Source organism: Lytechinus variegatus, chromosome 12, assembly GCF_018143015.1.
Source record: "Lytechinus variegatus isolate NC3 chromosome 12, Lvar_3.0, whole genome shotgun sequence".
Classification (NCBI taxonomy): domain Eukaryota; kingdom Metazoa; phylum Echinodermata; class Echinoidea; order Temnopleuroida; family Toxopneustidae; genus Lytechinus; species Lytechinus variegatus.
The window spans coordinates 14,193,499-14,213,523 of record NC_054751.1 but is presented as its reverse complement, the minus strand read 5'-3'; the positions used below and the strand labels follow the sequence as shown (position 1 = coordinate 14,213,523).

The 20,025-nt window shown below is 35.7% G+C and overlaps 1 protein-coding gene across 1 annotated transcript in view; it reads right to left on the bottom strand.

Moving 5' to 3' along the window:
• Positions 1-15,852: 15,852 nt before the first annotated feature.
• Positions 15,853-20,025, bottom strand: part of LOC121424941 (protein regulator of cytokinesis 1-like) — a 38,998-nt gene continuing 34,825 nt past the window's right edge. Inside the window, exon 13 of the mRNA XM_041620837.1 lies at positions 15,853-19,982. Within this exon, the coding sequence (XP_041476771.1) occupies positions 19,920-19,982 (63 nt within the window). The 3' untranslated portion in view covers positions 15,853-19,919. The remainder of the gene's footprint in view (positions 19,983-20,025) is intronic.

Here is a 20,025-nt window from a genome sequence, read left to right as displayed (position 1 = left end):
TTACCTTATGTGCCATGTTAGGCCACTGAACTGACAAAAAAAAAATAGTGCGCCACTGATTGTTACAAGATCAGAATTTATATGCCATTGTACAGACTACAGTATGTGACCTTGATTTTCAATTTCTCCGAGTCCCCCACCCAAATCATTCTCCCCTCCCAATTCCCATCCAATTCCCCTCTTACCCCCTCCCTTCATTTGAGTCTCTGTCACTGATTCCTCATTCCGGGGGGGGGACACTTACACTGACAAGTGCCCATGCGCGACCAAAAAAAAAAAGTAAAATGGATGTCCTTTTCACGATAGGGCACGTTACGTACGTAACGTGATAAGGGTGTAAAAAACACAATAATGAGAAAAGGATATTTATTTCGCTAGGAAAATTACGTGTTTAGGGTCGAATTTGCGGGGATGATAAAACAAAATTAAAATGTTTCATAAAGGATGTCCTTTTTGCCCCAACACTACGTGTTTAGAGTCCTATTTGCGCGAGGTGTAGAAGGTGTGGTCCGTACTAAATCAAATAAGGTAAAGCCGACGACCGAAGCCCCGAAGGACCCGTAACAATAAATCATTCCTGTACCTGTTTAGGGGTTCATTTCAGGGAATATTTGCCAAGAGTATCGTTTTGTCTCCAATACTTGTTAAGGGGTGCAGTTTCAGAATATGGAAATTACGTGTTTAGAAATTTTAGGGTGCTTTTCGAGACCCCATGGTCGCGCATGGTATCCACTCGTGAATGGAAGTGGCCCCCCCCCGGGTTCCTCATCTTCCCTCTCTCTCTCTCTTATCAGGGTAAGATCGAGGGTGCTTCAACAATAACTTTTGCAAGGTCGAAATATCCACAACGGGACACTTAAAAAGATGTCAAGTTTAAATAGCAGGTTTTAAAAGGACGTATAGTGTGATGTCGTTTTTTCCCCCGACGGCAATGCCTACATCAATATAGCCTCGTGCTTGTTTAATCCCTTTCTAAGGGCCAGCCATGCGTTTGATTTGTATTTACATATTGTAAATTAAGTTTACCATTTAAACATTGAATGTAATGTTCAATTACCCTTTTTGTTTTGGGGTTCATTCATAAAATCTGTACTCGATGTTAATTATTTGCTATCATTGTAAAAATTGAGAATATTCATATTGGTATGGAGACTAAATTATTAATCAAGTCGGTTTGAATCTGCTAATTTTGTACCACACTGCAAAAACTCTGGTGTTGATCAGCCCGGCTATTGCGATATTTGAAGTGATAACCATGACATATAGGCCTACCAGTGTTCATGTTGTCAAAAAATAATGTAACAGGGGAAAGTTTCTTCAAAAAGGGTATTGCATTATGAAAAAGGCACATTTCCATAAGAGGGCACTTTCTATTTTGAAAAAGGACATTTTCCCTTCGAGGAATGGGGGGGGGGGGAGCCTGCCCCCGGTTCCGCCGCCCCTGTATAAATGTGTTATCTCATCGAACATGCAAGGTGAGTGCGAGTGAAAATTTTATATAGTGACATGAAGGATTTTTTTTCCAAGTCTTCCCCATACCTTATCTTATTCACTCGCCTTTCTCCTATTTCCCTCTCTCCTTTTGTTTTCATCTCTTTTCCCTTTTTCATTGCTTTTCCTTTCACTTTTTTTGCTCTACCAATGGGGGGGGGGTGTCCCTCAGGCCCCCTGGATCCGCCTCTGTAATTGCGTATCTCGCTGAAGCAAAATAATAATACTCGTATCACGATTAGAATAATTTGTGTATTTGTGTACTTAAACACTAGATATCTAAGCCCCTTAATGTTTCAATCACTTTTCTTTTTTTTTATTCATTTCCTCCTCTCCAGTTCCCTATAACCTTTCTGTTGGCAATTGAGCGGCGGGGTTCCGTAATAGATAAAGTAAAATAAAGGAACCAATACACTGAAATTTCATAATAATCGGATCAACAATTTATAACAATTCGAAAGGTTAAAAAACAAATATAGTTTCTCTTATGAAAAGATTGAACACATTTTTATGAGACCAAGACAATGTACTCTGAACAGTAGATTAAGAGAATTTCAGTTTAAAATGTTACACGGTATTGCTTACACAAATCATCACTTGTTCCGTTTTAAAATCTCACAAAATAACCTTTGTTGTTATTGTAAAAAAGAGGAGGAAACATACCGCCATCTTTTTTTTGGAATGTGAATATGCTTGTCTGGTTTGGGATAATTGTAAGGAGATGTTTGGTTTTATTTCTACGGGTAATTTAAGCTGGGAGGAAATTCTTGTAGGGGTAGAATTAAAGGACGAAGGAAAAGAACGCTTAATCAATCACTTTTTAATCTTTGTTAAATTTTTAATCTTCAAAGGGAGGGAAAAGGGTGCACATATAACCATGGATGAAATTAAAAGGAAATTTAAAGAAGAAGAATGGGAAGAAAGAAGGCTGGCGCTAGGTAGAGGCAAGATGTCTCTTCATTTAAGGAAATGGGAAAAGAATAAATAGGGAGAGTGAGGCAAAGGTATATACGAGAGACAAAGCCACAAAACAAAATAAATAAAAACACAGAAAAAACTAATACGGAGAATTGCAGTCCCTTCCATGTAGAGTATAGGCATAAAGGGGAGAATGCTCCTAACCTGGGGACGGAGGGGAGGGAGGGGGGGGGGGGGTGGGAGGTGGAACAACATTTTTATCTTTTTTTCTCTCTGATCATGTCATATATTTTGTTAATATTTCATTTTGTAATTGCTGAAACGCATTATTATATTAATTTCTAGTATTTTTGAAGTTTGATGTATAAGTTGTATAATTATATTGTAATGGATTTATTGTATAATTTATAATTATGTTTCAAATAGTTTGTACAAATTGTTTATAGAATCTGATTATGTATGTTGATTTGAGAGAATATAATAAAACATCCTTAAAAAAAAAAAAAATAACAAAAGTTATGACATTTTTAAAGCTTTGCATTATTTCGGTGAAACAGTTCTATATGCATGTCTTCATGAATATATGCAATAAAAAATCTGATTATGTCATCAGGGGCGAATCCAGCCTTCGCCAATGGGGGGGGGGGGCCGGATTTTTTTTTCAGCCATATTTTCCCCGATCGGCCGCTCGAAGATGATTTTTGGTTTCTTTGAAGGGAAAGTCCTAATAGTCACTTTTTAGCTTTATTCTTATTAATTAACATAAATATATAATATCATAGTCCTTATTTATATAATGCGAGCGCGAAGCGCGAGCTAATTTTTTTTGGAAATCTTATGTATTTTTTCCTAAAATTTGAACATTCTGTGCCGTATGTTTTGTTATCCTGAAAAAGATGTGTATGCAACTAAATAATTACTACGAACGCGAAGCGCGAGCAGAAACGAACTGATTGAATATAAAGGTACCTGTTAAAAATTACATGCAGTTAGCCATTGAAGACGTTACATATTTTAAAAATCAAATAATGCGAGCGCGAAGCGCGATCTGAAATTTTTTGACATTTCTACAAAAAAATGGAAAATTTTAATCAATTTTTAATCAATCAAAGTGCGAGCGTGTAGCGCTAGCTGATACGTTTTGACAATCAGACCTGAAAAGGGATATTTTGACAATTTTATGGAATACACGAAAATAATATGTACCTGATAAATCAAACTTTGCAAGCGCGCAGTGCGAGCAGAAAATGTTAATATTCAGACCATAAAACTGACATTTTTACAGAGAAATTTTTAAAAATCAATTTGTAAATCGCAAAAAATAATGAAAGTTCGATTTCCGCGATAAAATATATGTTTTGATTGATATTTAAACTCCATATTGAACAAGATTTGTAAATCACCTAAAATGTAATGCGAGCGCGAAGCGCGAGCGAAAATTTTATTTAGTGACATGAAAGATATTCTTATAGGGGAATCCAACCCAAATAAAAACTTGTTTTTATAAGAAAAAGAAAAATCAGACAAGTTGATAGGTGAAAGTGTGAACAATATTGGACAAACAACAAGAAAGTTATGAATTTTTAAAAGTTGTGAATATTGGTAATCACTATATTCATGGAGACTTCAAATTGGCCGCATATGGGATGGCATAGTGATGTAAGGCAAGGACTACTCTTCCATGTACTCCAATACATATTATGGCTAAAATGTCATTTTTCCCAAAAGTTTTATTTCAAATTATATTTTTCTTCCATGAGGACATAAAACAATATACTGCCTGGATTATATTTAGATTACTGCCCCAGGGAAATTGGTACTTAGGAGAAAACCACAAATCCCTGATAATAAAGTACATGGCCTATGGGAAAGTTGTCCTTGCCCCTTGTCATAATTTACTTACCCTGTTGCCAATTTGAAATCTACATACTATTAGTGACAGGCGCGTACGCAAGGGGGGGGGGGTTTCGGGGGTTCAACCCCCCTTTTCGTTTCCTTTTTTTTTTTTTTTTTTTTTTTTTTTTGCTTGTCTCCCCAGAGGTCGGTCTGGTCAAGGAGTTATCGGGCAAGCGCCTGATAACTCCTTGGTCTGGTTACGGACAGTTCCCCTACCCAATAATGTATATGACAGCAATAATGAACAGAATCTCATGTTTCCGACGAAAAACACAGAAAAAAATTCCGCTCGCTTCGCTCGCTCCATTTTATTATATCTTTTATTTCCGCATGTCGCCGACATGATCACGGTATCGCCATTAACAAGGCCATACATGATTATCATGATGTATACTTATGAATACAAGTGAACCAAGACAAAGACATACGTTTTCTTACAAAATATGTTTTACCAATATGAAAACCAAAATGACGGAAAACGCTAAAATGTCGGTTAGCTCGCTCCGCTCGCTCGTAATAATTTATGAAATTCCATAAGTATCTAGTCTCCTGTTCAAGGCCGTATTAATTGTGTTACGAATAGAAGGACATGTAGCATCGACTAATACTTGATTTACTAACAAACTATTGACAAGAAATGTATGTTTTGACGGGAAAACGCGAAAATTTCGGCTCGCTCACTCCGCTCGCTCGTAATCATTTATGAAATTTCTTAAGTTTCTAGTCTCTTGATCAAGGCCATATCATGACACTTGCGAGCAGAAGGACATGTATCATCAACTTATATGTAATCATTACCAACAAGCTATTGAGAAGAATTGTATGTTTTGACGGAAAAACGCAAACATTTCGGCTCGCTCGTAATTATTCATGACATTTCTCAAGTTTCTAGTGTTCTGATCAAGGCCATATCCAGGCGCGTAGCCAGGGGGGGGGGGCGGTCGCCCCCCCCAAAAAAAAAAAGAAGGGAAAAAAGGAGAGGAGAAAAGGAAAAGGGAAGGAAGGAAAGGGAAGAAAGGTAGCTTTGTGTTTTTTCTATTTATTCTTTATTATTTTTCTCAAAAGATAAACTCCTTCACTCTTCTTGCTTTAAATTCATATATGAATTTTGCTTCCGCGCGGTTAAATGACAATATTGAAGTTCTCCATTGTTCCCCCACCTTTTCTCTAACCCTGTTTTTCCACCTCAGCTATGTGCTTCTTGTCAGTTAAAGTTAAAATTGTATACATTAGGGCATGAATTTGAGTAAGGTTAGGCCGAAGTAAATGTATGAAGTTATCTTTTTTTTTTCAATTGATCGCGCAACTTCTGGTCTGGTCGGCTCCGAGCGGGTAAAATCTTTATATCAGTTTCTGCCGTCACCTCCATAAAGTCAGCTTCTCCCGCTTTTCAGCTCATTACTATAAACAACCATAATTTGGGGGCAAACAGGTTCCTAATTTAAAAAGAGGAAGATATAGAATTCATGTCGTATTAAATAAAAAAGTACAATATTAATTTTATCAAATTGTATTAAACTTCATGTCATTTCCCTGTATACATTCATCTCCTGTTCTGTTTTGCGCCCTCAGTTTGAAATTTTGAATGACACTTAAGTTTCTTTATATTCAAAATGAAGCGCTTCAGGATAAGTCAAAAAAATTAATCATCCTTTATTATATAGATAGATAATTTCAATAAATCACAGAAGTTTCAACTTTATGCGCACTATTTTCCTTGTAATGAAGTTCAATAATCTTAGAAAATCAATTGAATTAGAGACGATTGGGTATTAGAGATATCTACATTTGATGAAACGTCCGCCCTTTGAAATTTCAGAGTTTCATTGCTCATCGCGGGGAGGAATATCTTCCTCTACAAATCTTCTCTGTTTTGCGAGTTAAAAATATGCACTGATGCTAAATTGTTTGTAATCAAATCTGATCTTTCCAAAGAAAGTTTCAATATATCTTTGAGAATACCCTTTTCAAGGGACCCTTTTTATGGCAAGAAAAATTGATAAATCACTTTAGCTTCCGCGCTTTGCGCGGAGTTATTATCATTTTAATTTCCTCCATTGTATACCTCTTTTGTGCGTTTACAATCACTTTTGAAAACAAGGTTCAAAATCGCAATATAGTCAACCGAATTGGAGGTACTAGAGACACTGAGAGAAACGGCTCCTTTTCATTTTAATTTATGAAACACTAAAAGCTTCGCGCTTCGCGCGGGAGGTGGAAACTCCCCCTCCCTGCACCCACCCCCTAGGGAGCGCGCTTTGTAAGTGTTGGCACGCTTTGCGTGCATTTACCGCCCCCTCAAAAATGAAATCCTGGCTACGCGGTTGGCCATATCATGAGTGCTACGATCCGAAGGACATGTAGCATCGACTATGATTCCAACAAACTATTGACAAAAAGGTTATGTTTTCAACGCAAAAACGAGAACATTTCGCGGGTCATGACTGCACTGTTACATACCCATCCCCACTTAAATGTTATTGTCTTATTTGCAGCGCTGAAAAAAAAAATCATCACCTCCTCCCCCCCCCCCCCCGCTCATCACTTTTTAGAGACTGGGCGGGAGATTTAAAAAAAAAATCAGCTCGAAACCCCCCCCTTTCAAAAATCCTGCGTACGCGCCTGATTAGTGATCTCAATTTTAAAGCAGCTATAACTTTCTTATTGCTTGTCCGATTTCTTTCAAACTTTCACCATTCTGTTTAATTTATTTTTCTCCTTCCCAACACAACATTTTATGGCCAAGGCTGGATTCCCCTTTATTTATTTTCCAAGTCTGCCCCTCGTCTTATTTTATTCACTTGTCTTATTCCTCTTTTGTTCCCCTTCTTTTTTCTCCTCTCTTCCATTCTTTACCTTTTTTGCTCCGCCAATAGGGGGGGGGGGGGGGGGGGGAGGGGCCTCGGCTCCCTGTTTCCGCCTGTGTGTTATATCTCCATTTGTTGAAATTTGTCCACCTGGAATGAAAAAAGTTGAATTGACAAGAAATTTAATGCATTATAGATATTCATTGCTGCAACCTATTTTGTAACAAGGAAAGCATATCATACACACATAAAGAAAAATAAGAAATATAATATTTCTTATTTTTCTTCATGTATAATAATTATGGTTTCATGCAATAAGATATTAAAGGAAAAGACGAAATGTGGCGACATGATACCACCAGTATGACGGTGTGCACAACTGTTTTCACAAATTGATGCTAACCTCTAAAATTCAATAACTTCAGAGTTGTTACCAAATTTTTTAAATAAAAATTTTCCCTTTATTTTTAACGGTTTGCTTGGCGAATGTTACTCTATTCATTTCGATATAATTATTTTTTTGCCCGGTGTTCACCTTTAAACCATGAGTTTCTTGATGTGTTCTATCGTGCATTATTATTGTCTCCCAATTGGATTTTGCCAGCGAGCTTTTCGCCAAACCCGGGGGCCAAACTTATGTTTGTCACCGACTGGGAAAACCCATATTTCGCAATAGTTTGTCAATTTCATGCCAGAGCTGGTGCAAATGGTGTAAAAGAAATGAAAACAACTGCACGTGATTGCTTTTCCTGAACGGTGGGTTATATCTGCGTTGAAGGGGGTTGACAACAGGGGCGGATCCAGCCTTCGCCAAGGGGGGGGGGGCAGATTTATTTTCAGCCATTTTCCCCCAAATTGGCCGCTCGAATTTGATTCTTGTTTGTTTCTTTGAAGGGGTAGTCTAAATATAGTGTCTTCTTCGTGTTATTCTTATAAATCAACATAAACACATTCACTCTTATAATCCTTATTTAAATTGTGCGAGTGCGAAGCGCGAGCTAATTTTTTGGGGAAATTTAATGTCTTCGACATAAAATTTGAACATTCATGAAAATGATGACTATCTTCCTCTTCCTAACCGCGAGATGAAACTTGTCGATATTAATTCCATTTTGAAAAGGGACAATTAAATTATTAAATCAATGTCTTATTCATTAATCTAACAAGCCTATTGAGAGCGCGAAATCTGTTATGGCCTAAAAAAACTGAAAATTTCAAGCTCTTTTGTAATTAAGAATTGGGTGCATGAGTTAATATATTTTTAACAATTAATGCTTGCGCATGATCGTGAACATAAATATTTGATAATCTGTCATGAAATAGGGATTTTAAGTAGTTTGTTATAAAATTGATATTGAGATATATATAACTCACCAATCAAAATGCGAGGTGCAGCGCTATAGCTGATACGCATTGACAATGATCAAACCTGAATAGGGATATTTAGATAACTTATGGAATGCACGAAATAATAGGTACCTTACAAATCAAATTTTGCGAGCGCGCAGCGCGAGCAGAAAATGTTAATATTCAAACCATAAAACTGACATTTTTTACAAAGCACTTTTTAGAAATCAGTTTGTAAAGAAACAAAATAATGAAAGTTCGATTTCTGAGTTGAAGTATGTTTTGCATATTGACTTCTAAACTTGATATTTTGAGCTCCATATTGAGGAAGATATGAAAATCACCTAACCGGCAATGCGAGTGCGAAGCGCGAGCGAAAATTTTGTGACATGATAGATTAAGTTTATTTTCCAAGTCTTCCACTCATCTTAATTTATTCACTCGTATTCCTTCTCTTCTTTTTCTTTCCCTTTCTTATCTTTTTTGCTCCGCCAATAGGCCAATAGGGGGGCTCGGGCCAGGGCCCCTCGCCAACCCCCCCCCCCCCTCGGATCCGCCCACGGAAGCCTTGATTGGGAAGATTGTACTTGGACTCCTGCATGAAAGCTCGAAGTCGGAGAACTTCCCCCAACTTGGCAACAGGCTTTCTATGAATAATGGCTAAAAATAGAGTGGTTTTGATCACCTCGGCGTTGATTGGTCAACATCAATAACAAAGGGGTCATATGATTCGAGAACAGATTTTGATTGGTCGCCGAGCTAATTGATAGCCGTGATGTAAACAAAGCTAGCTAGCTGTATTGTGCGTATGTATTGCGCGGACTAATGCAGATTTTTAGTGCGAGATATCGAGGAAGAAACTGGAGAGAAACCCCAAACGTCGGGCAAACCGCCCCTGTATTTTACTAAATCAACTCATAATTAGTCCATTTCCACATCTGTAGACTTCTTTTGAATCAAGTCATCAGTTCGTCATTGGAAAGGTGGAGACTTCTTGCTTGATGAATATGTTTTTCGATGTCAATCTTGTCGTCGACAGCCGTCAGTGTAAGTTTGTCTCGATCTGACTCTGAGTTCTGACGCCATTTTCGTTTTAGAACTGTGAATCATAATGACTCATTGATCACTATCTTACTTAGGCAAATACCATTATTCTTTATTAAATTAATACATTTCTAAAGATCAATTTTATTTGAGAAACAGTTCAAGGCAATATAGCTGGGGTTAGTGAGACAGAGAGCTCAATCCAAATTGCCAAATTTGGTCAAATTAAAAAAAAAAAAACTGGGGAGCGGAGATCGTTCACTCTGTTTCTGCCAAGTGACAGGTGGATCAGAACTGAATTATGCCTCCCAATCCATCTAAAATCATGGCACCAATTCAGATACAATCATCTCCTCAAGGAAAGACAAGGGACAATTTAATGGGGTTTGTACCAAAAGTCCATGCAAGAGAAAAAGGAAATCGTGCCAAAGACAGAGACAGACATGACAGGGTTTCAGACAATAAGGGGCATGTGCAAGTTCAGAAAGCTGGAGAGAGTTCACCAAAGGCGAAGAAAAGTGCCACTGGCAGTAATGGCATTCATCGTAGGTCTCCACCATCTATGCAGCCGAAACCCGTGTCACCATTCACGAAGCCCGGACCAAACCAATATTCTGGAAGGAAGAGCGAATCCCCTGATGGCTCCTATGCTGGTGCCAAATTCAGCGAAGCTCCAGATCCTGACAGATTACCGATGCCACCTTCGCATTGGTTAGGTTCTTTCACAGGAAAGCAGAAATCTTTCCCGCAGTCCAAAACATGCCCTCAAATGTATATTGCTGTGCCAGAGCAAACAGAGTTTGAGAAGATTACCAGAGATTTGAAGATAATGTTGAAAGTTGAGTCATAAATATGTGACTCATTACATTTGATCTCTTGGTATTTAATGTTTTTGAAATATTACTTTTTATATGCAGCTTGAACTAATGAAGGTTATGAGGTGTTTTGATGCTATTTTTTAATGTAATAAGGCTGGATGTCATGAAATACACTGTAGGCCAAATCTTGCTACATATTGAGCTGATCGATTTTATCGAAATGTAACTTTTTATGTTGGCCTTAAGATGTCTAACCTTGGCCTTTCAATGCTTAATTGTGAATCCAGTATTTGGATATACTGATGGACTTGGGCCTTTTCTTACCTGTCAGTATCTCCAAAATCCTACTGTATAATCAACTGATAAAGGAAGGAACTGGAATTCACTCATTTTAGAAAATAAGAATATCTTCTTCATGTTGGACCTTGTCTGACAGTGCATTAACATTTTCATTAGAGATCTGGTTTCTTGCTTAAAAAAACACTATTGGTCTTGTGCATATGCCAATCTTTTTCTTTTCTCTGATTGAAAATTGTTACAGAGTTTATAAAAACAAAGTTTTTCCCTTTTCATAATTTTGTCAATGCAAATTTTTCCTTTTGAAAATTCCTTCATTTGATGTCACTTTATAACATGCAACATACAATACTGCAAATAAAAGTATTTGTAGTTTTACAATTCCTAATTGTAATTTTCTCACAATCGCATCTACTTCAAGGGGAATGTGTTTTAATTTGCAGTCTTAATGAGTGAATTTCAGTTCTATGTCCCTATTTTTTTAATTGATATTTTGTGGTACTTTTTTGTTTTGTGTACGGATGAATATAAGAGATTTGATGATGCAAGCTTTGTGTGAGGTTGTAGGTGCTTTGAGTGAGTGAGTGGGAGAGAGGGGGGGGGGCAGTGTTGATTCTTTTGAATGACTGATAAGAGAAATGCTTGATGCATAGACTAATGTGTGATAAGTGATTTTGACTTTTATCTGAACATGTACATTTGAGTGTTGTGTGCTGTTGGTGTACGTGTGTATAGACATTGGCCACTGTCAAGTACAACAGTAAAGTTATGCTGTATTTTGCCCTTTTGGTCATGTTTTTACTTTTATACTGTACATTGTGTACTTCAGCTTTAAATTTGTAAGTAATTGAATTAAATGTACAAATTATTACTTGTACATTAGAATGTCAATTATTTGTACATGTATATTGGGCATCCATGTACCAAAATGATATTTACATTGTAGATCTGGGACCAAAAAGAAGGTCGATTCAATTTCAATGCATTTGTTTTGTCAACTTTGGTCAGTTTTAATATTTCATATAATTGTGTATCAATCTTATCAAGGGGGGGGGGCAAATTCTTCACATCTGTTCTTGGTATACCTGTTCAGTTGAATTACACCTTGAAGTAACGTTATTCCAATCTAAATTCATAGAATGGCCAATACATGGTGTAGACTTACATCTGCAACGTAGATGGTTTCAGTGTGGTTCCCATTAAGCGTAAACATTAACCTTTTACAAATTAAGAGATGAAAATTGTAAATAATTTGCACAAGGAGAGGGGTCATCGTTACCCAAAGGGATGTACATGTATGTTTTGAGTATGGATATGGACACACTTTGTACGTAAAAGAGAATGTTCAGTGGTTTGATAAAGATAATCCCTCTCCTTTCCCTGAAAGCCTTGTCAATTTGAAATTGTACCCAGAGATTGTATTGCATGGAAGAAATACTGAAATAAGTATATGAAGAAAATTAAGTGTCACTGAGCCTGAGGCTAGTGATGGTAATCATTTTTAAAAAATTGGTCATAGACTCATAGTCATAGATAGGTACATGAAGTGTTGTCATCAGTAAATTAATTGACTTCAACACAGATTTTTTGTTAAAACAATGGAAGATGAATAAGTACTTATTTTGTATTCACAGTTCATTCTTGACAAGACTTCCAGCTGAGCTATTATGTTGTATGTACGTGTATGTGTGTTCTTGAATACTTTTTGAAACTACTAGCAACACAGTTGCATACAGATATGTACATGTACATAGAGATTGAGTATTTTTAACATTTTTACACATTGCAGAAGTGGTGCTAATGGCTGATTTTGCTAGTCTGTGTTTTTGTTGCCAAAGTGTGTGAAGTTTTGATCTTTTTTTGACATCACACGCATTTAGCAGTCCCTTCATTTCACTGTAGTGACCAGAAACCTTTTCTCATAATTAAACTGTAGTAAACTTATACCTACAAATGGCTACAATCTTATCAGTGTAATGTATCAAATCCTGCTCAGCAGACTCAGCTCATTTAACACTTCACTAATTTTTTTTCTTATACTAATTACAAAATATTATGTAGATCATTACTATTGTAGGAATTGGCATGTTCTAAAAGCATAAATATATATATTAGAATGTCATCTCAAATTTTGCAAGTTATTCTTTGTCAAGATGATAGACGGTTAAAACCCAGTTATTTCCGGTACATGTTACTGATACATGGCTCTTTCAACATGTAGTTAAAATAGAAAGAATTCATGTTGCTATATTTTTACCAAACATCTCTACTCAGTACTCGACTCTATAGCCTAGTTCCATTGTTGGTGTTTCTTTTATCTGTTGCTGAAATAAATATCTCAATCGATTTACATCCACCCCACATGACATTCTAATTGTTTAAGTGTGCTTTTCATGCCACAAAGTGCCTGTTAATGCTAATTTAACGCTATTCTGATCATGTGATATATGGAATGCTGTGACATCTTTCTCAGGGATCCTGTATCCGTGAGCATTCCATACCATCCACAATGGTCTTGTTGACCATGATATGCAAGAAAATGTCTTGCAGAACCCTTTTTGGTACTTTTGCTGATGGAGCATCGGCAAAAAATTACAACTCTTGATCAGAATTATGCAGTCTTGTTAAACAACGTGTTTTGTATTGGATATTAAGTGTGTTACATGTAGCTGTAGATAATCAAAAAGCATATGAACATTCCAGGCTTTATTTTTAAAATCTGATTATTGAACTTGATTGTACAAAAAATAGCAAAGAAGCACCTCATTACCTAGGAATAATTCATAGTTCAAAGAAAGCTGTTTGAATTGAAGATATGATGTTATGAACATTTTCTCATTTGAGAATGCTATTGAATTACGATGATGAATTTGTAAGAAATCTGGCGAAACAAAAATTAGTCTTGACTTCCAAGCTGATGCTACTTCTGCAGCTCTTACTCAACTGATCTTCAGAGTTGGATTGGTCATTGGAATGATTCAAAGCGTTGTGGAGCTTGTCTGTTCCTATAGTGACCAGAATCACCAGATGCTACATCTATGAAGATGGACTTGTCATCATCAATTGAACAATATATGCATACCATCAAAGACTTCTTAGTGCTCTAAGGTCATGCCTGAAAGCACTGCCTTGCCAGATCCGGCTGTGAAGCTGTTGTATCGGCAACAAAATCTCTCTACCTTTATTTTTCCCTTCTATCAACAACCCTTCTTATCTTTATCTTTCGGTCCTCTTAAGGGCCACCAAATCTCCAAGAAAGATACAGAGATTTTCCTCTTGTTTTGGTGCTTGTGTGAATGAATGGCTGTGTGGAAAGAATTATGATATTGTGGAGAGAGGGTATGTTTTACAGTGAATTTACAGGAAAAGAAATGCCAATCATCAGGCTTGCCTATTTCGGATCCTGATGGGGGATAATTTGCTATTAAATGCTCCAAAATTTTACACCCTGGATAATGATGGGATTGAGAAAAAAGGAATGGTATGTTTTGAATAGATTCCGTTAAACTAGTTACGATGTAATACAGAGAAGGTGGGCGGGAGTGGAATTTTCACCATGTAAAGGAAGAGGTCCTCATGGACTTCTAGGTAATCAATAAGAGAGGGTGGGGGAAAGGTAGATAATGTTTTAATGTAATAAATGGGAAAACTTGGCTGCATGTTGGGTCAACATACATTCAATAAAAAGCAATGGATTAAAGTTGATCTTGGGAAATCTTGCAATAAACTCAAGGAATGAAAGAAGTTGATCTTGGGATTTGTGCTCTGGAAAGGTTGTGCTGTCAAGAGGAGTGAGATGATCTAGAAAACTGATTCGGGGGATGATTTAAAGGTGAGTGTATATTTATGTAATTTAGTGAGCCTCTTGATTAAGGAATGAGGACTGAAAATTAAAATGTGGTTAAACAATATAACTTCCTTAATTATCATTAACTTACAATATTTCAATTTGATTCTGAAATGCATTTATGGTTGAAGGTGGTCTAAAGCTTTGAAAAATAGATGGTAATGTGAACTATATTCAAGTATCATTGAACATATTACAAAGGCGGACAAGTCATTGAAAATGTTAAATGATTTTCCCATTAGAATTGAATATGGCATTTCCTGGCGGTCAAGAGTTAAATTCAAGTATTTACGCCCTCTCAGAAATGTTCTAAACTTTTCTTTGAAATAGCCATTTGAGCACTTCCTCAGGTGTTTTGTAGTAATGAAAAAATGTTTTATTTTCATCAGGCATCCAAATCGAATTTCATTTTGATGTAAAATCTGTAACTTTTTTGTCAATAAAAAAACATTTTGGGGCACATGCATTAATATATTCTAGTAATGAAATGGAAATGTGACCTGCACTTTTGGGGGATTCACCAAAACTAAAGATGGGCTTTGATTTCTACTAAATTCATTTTGATTTATTAATTAATTTGTTCCAAAATCTATCCCTTGTTTCTTCTCATGACTTTACTTAAAAATTGTTATATATTCATTTTTTTTCTTAAATATTTTCTGACAGGACTGTAAGAGGTGAGACTGCCCTGAACAGTTTCTATCTGGATTTAATAGTAAGGTATCCCTCATCCTAATCCCTCCTATCAAATGTAAATGAATGCATGTGAACCTCAAACATGTTGGAGCAAATCTACCTGTTCTTTAAATTCTGTCATTCTGTGGTTATTCCCACAAAGGTGCAATTGATAAACGGTCACTGAAGTGTGTAATACTCAGACAATACAGGTTAATTATCAATCAATTTATCAGCAGTATCACAAAAAAGAGAACAGATGTCCCCTGGCCAAGGTTACCCCCCTGGCCAAGGCAACCTTCAGTTATGCTATGGTCCCATTTTTTTGTTGTAACTCTTATCCTCCACTTCAATAACTTTAGCAACACACATGCAGTTCAATGGTGGTGGCTTAAATTTTGGGGCCATCATTGCGCAATAATGGATGGTAAAACAACACAAATGATGAAAATCATAGTACGAAGGATGTCCGCACTGCACAAATTTCACAATATACGTGTTTCTCATTTCTACACAAAGTTGGGTGTTCATGGCAATGAGGTGACATGTATTCAAAATCATGTGTGCAGGAAATTTTACACACATTTTGAGTAAAATTTAACTGTTAAAGATAATACATTCCAAGGAAAACAAAACATCTTGCACAACTGATCTTATCAACAAGGCTCACTGTTATGCAGTGAAGAGACAGGTAAAAAACAGAGACACATTATTTCTTTACGCAGGAAAGCTCTTTATATTCATAATTGAGTTTGTACACAGAATTGATACAGCAATTTTCAATACATGCTACAGATTAAAGATACTTCTATATACATGGCTACAAGATAAAAATATTTACAATGATATGTTTCTGATGCTAGCAGTTTTTTAAAATAGTATTTGTATGGTATATATAAAGAATACCATACATGTTCATTAGAATAAATTTGGGGCTTCATGTCTTTAAAAGGCCTTCAAATGCAATGGTAATGGAAATGCCTCAACTTGAAAATACAGTGGATTTGGATATGTAATTGAACTGAATGAATTATTTCTAAGGTATATCATTGATGCTTCTCTAAACAATATTTTCTATTTTTATCATTATTTTCTAATAATTGCCCACTTATCGATACTGCGTGGGAGGGTACTACTTTATTGACACTAGTCATAAATCAACTACACATAATATTGAGTTACATAATTACAATTCTTATTCCACTGAATTAGTACATGTAACTTCCTTGTCAATGTTCTCTTTTTGAAAATTCCCCACAAGCTCAAAATAGGTCGAATCTTCTGAATATATCAACATCATATTGAAATGATTTAATGCCTCGTTCAGGAATATGAATGCTCTACTTTATTGACACTAGTCATAAATCAACTGTACATCATATTGAGTTCCATAATTACAATTCTTATTCCACTGAATACAATATAACTTCCTTGTCAATGTTCTCTTTTTTGGAAATTCCCACAAGCTCCAAATAGGTTGAATCTTCTGAATATTGAAATGATTTAATGCCTCGTTTAGAATACTTTTGATAGTCTCATATTTAAGGAATATGAAAATAGTGATTATTTACATGTCGATCATCAGCCAAATATTACTGGGTGGGGGGAGGTTGGATACATTATGATTGTACTTAATATGGTCTGACGTCATGTCACTTTGAATTGCATGAAAACATGTGACTTCCAATCCAACAGCTCTTTTCCTGTTTTTCAAAACATTTTCCGGTACATGGTGCTACAAAAATAACCTATTACCATGACAAGGCCTTTTCTGAAAAGAAAATTAATGTTCAATAAAAAAAGGTACATGCTGGTTTGGATTTTTCTGATTTTTTTATGAAAGTAACAAGTATGTATTGATTTCTGTGTAATTGTTCAATCTCCCCTGTCTTACTGAAGGTCTTATGGGGTGTTGCAAGAAACTTGCGATCAATCGCAAGTCTATTTTTGGTTCCTAAATCAATCGTATGTCTTGCAATTAATTGCAAATTAGTGATCGATTGCTAATCTGCTCCTTGAAACAAGAAGTTTAGTCTGATTTGCTACAGCTTACAATGATCTATCAACAGAATATTTGCAATTGATCGCAAATATTTTCTTGCAACACCCCCTTAGTTAAACATGATACTGTTGACCATGAGTTACTTGTATTCTACATCTGCATCTCATTTTTCTATTATACATGTACATAACTAAACTGTACTTTGACTAATGGAATTAAATGACATATTAAACAAAAGTTAGTTTGCAATACATTTTACAAATTGATCTCTTCCAGGTAAAATTTCATAGAAAAACATGTTGTTATGAATGGTGAAATATCATACACTATAAGCATGTTTGGTGTCTTTGTAATGAAACCATGGACAGATTTCGGCTCTTTACCGGAAATTACACTATTGTGACATGCTTCCCTTTGCAAAGTAGGGCAAGTATACATGGTTAATGTTTTACACTGGACTTTGCATCATAGGTCATGTAAAGAAGATCATATGATAGCGAAAGACAATATTTGCGGGTTTCCTAGCTAGTGCAAGGCTTTCATAGTTCACTTACAAACATACTCAACGATACGCTAGTTCAATTACCTGCATATACACGCACAGCCAATGGGCAATTTCCTGTGTGTTTTAGGACAATGTAGTAATAGTGTACATGTACCTGTATGCTGCTAATTACACATCATGTGATACTGTGTACACCGAAGGACTTTACTGTAGCTTCCAGATTGGGAGAATAAATCCATATTGATTTATTTATAATATATCAGAGCAAAAGTATCGTTAAGTTCAATTACAATGCTGCTTTCAGATTGGAAGCAAAATGAAGAAAAAAAGAAATGTGATTGCTACTTTATATAAAACACAATGTTAAGCATTGAAATGCAGTATTATTCTTTGTTAAATGTCCTCAAATGAATAGTCCAGGTCCCGTCTTACAATGCAATCAACCACAACTATGGCAAGCCAACATCTTCAACATTGTAAATGCAAGTTTCTTCAAGATGTGATGTATTTTCACATGTATAATTTTTTTCTTGGCAATTCAGTATGCTCCCCTTTGCTTACAGAGTACATTGTGTACATTTACTGAAGTAAAAAATTATGACATTGATGGCTTTCCATATAGTTGAGGTTGATCGTATCAATTGTAAATGTGGGCCCAGATTCCCCCCCCCCAAAAAAAAAAATATGGAAAAAAAAATGGTCACCACACTCCACAATCACATTTGGAAAATTGAAATGTAAGAAGATAATATCATTGAATATTTACTTAAACTTTAAAAAGAAGTCTTTTTTCTTTTGAGTTCTGGCTCCGAATTAGTTAAGATCTAGAACTCTGAAATAAAGTTTGTAATAGGAATGATCTTAGCATGGATCGTGAAATCTCATCTCTGGAAAAAATCAATTACTATGGTAACAGAGCTACAAATAAAAAATTAAAGTCACATTTGAATTAATGTTGTCCTGATAACATAGATATAACTGCATGGGAGTCTGCCAAAGTAAACTCTCTTGACACTACATAGATCTGTCCAACTTATGAGAAATGGAGTTACTTGTACATGTAGAAGAGGTTGATATGATAATACACTGTACACATGCTTATGCAAAACGTTATTTGAAAATTGCCTCAATTAAGGTGATTATTCAACGAAGAGCGTGTTTATTTATGCAGCCTTAACTGTAGTAAGTTTCACTGTATCTATTTTGTTTCACTATAATGGTGCATTTAAAATCAGCATTTTCAACAAAGCTTAATCTCAATTTTTTAATTGATGATGAAGGGAAAGATCAAGGATATTGTTTTTCTTATTTCTTTTTCAATCATTTTAAACATTCTTTCCCCAACTAGTCTGTCTCCAGGAACACAATATATCATTTCACAATTAAATTATTTAGGAAATGTCAAATAAAGATGTTTTGTGATAAATTACACTTTATAATGCTATTCTGAAAATATTTAAGAGCAATTTACTCCTGCTATTTGTATGGTTCTTGTATTGCAAACTGTAGTCACCAAGTCTCGTTTGAGGAGGCAAGTAAATGCTTTTCTGAGCAAAAAGTGTCCCAAATAAAAATATTTACAAAGTCAAAGAGTCAGGAAATATTTACAAATAAAGAAGAGCAAGGCATATATGATTAGTCCTATATCTACTAAGATTATTGCATAAATGTAATTTGCAAAGTTGTCATCTCAGAAGAAATAAATAAATACGCATCTTTCATAGTCATGTTTTAGCGATCTATTCTTAGAAATAGCAAAAAAACTTTAATGTAAGGTTTATTTTGAATGCTTAACCAAATTCATTGTAGCATTAATGAGAATTTTTCTAAACAGAAGACATTTTTCTAAATTCTAAGTATTTCAATCGACTGATCATATGCTTTATCATTCATACACTTCAACAATCAAATGGTATATTTTAATTCTCAATTTATAAATGTTTGATGAAATGCAATAAAATTCACAAATCATGACTGATTTGCTCAATTTTTCCTCTGGATTTTTGTCTACCAACAGAGTTGAGCAGCATCAACACTGTAAGCAATACTGTGTAAAAATGAAAAAAAAAAGATCGCTATCAGTATTAAAAATTAGAAAGTCTATGAAAACAAAACATACAGAAAAAAAGGGGGGGGGGGGCTGAAGACGTCACGTGTTATGACAGTGCAACGTCTGCAGTTATATGCAAGGTGAAGTTTTGCATTCCTTATGTACATTTCAAGTAATGTGCAGCCCTATAGATCCCCTCTAAGTACACTCGTCTGAGAGTCCTCATGTTGGAGACGCAACTGTGCTGCTACGGCAGTACCTCCTACTCTGCAATTCAAGCTCCTTCTGCATTGGAAGGAAGGGGGAACATAAACAAAAGGAAATGGTT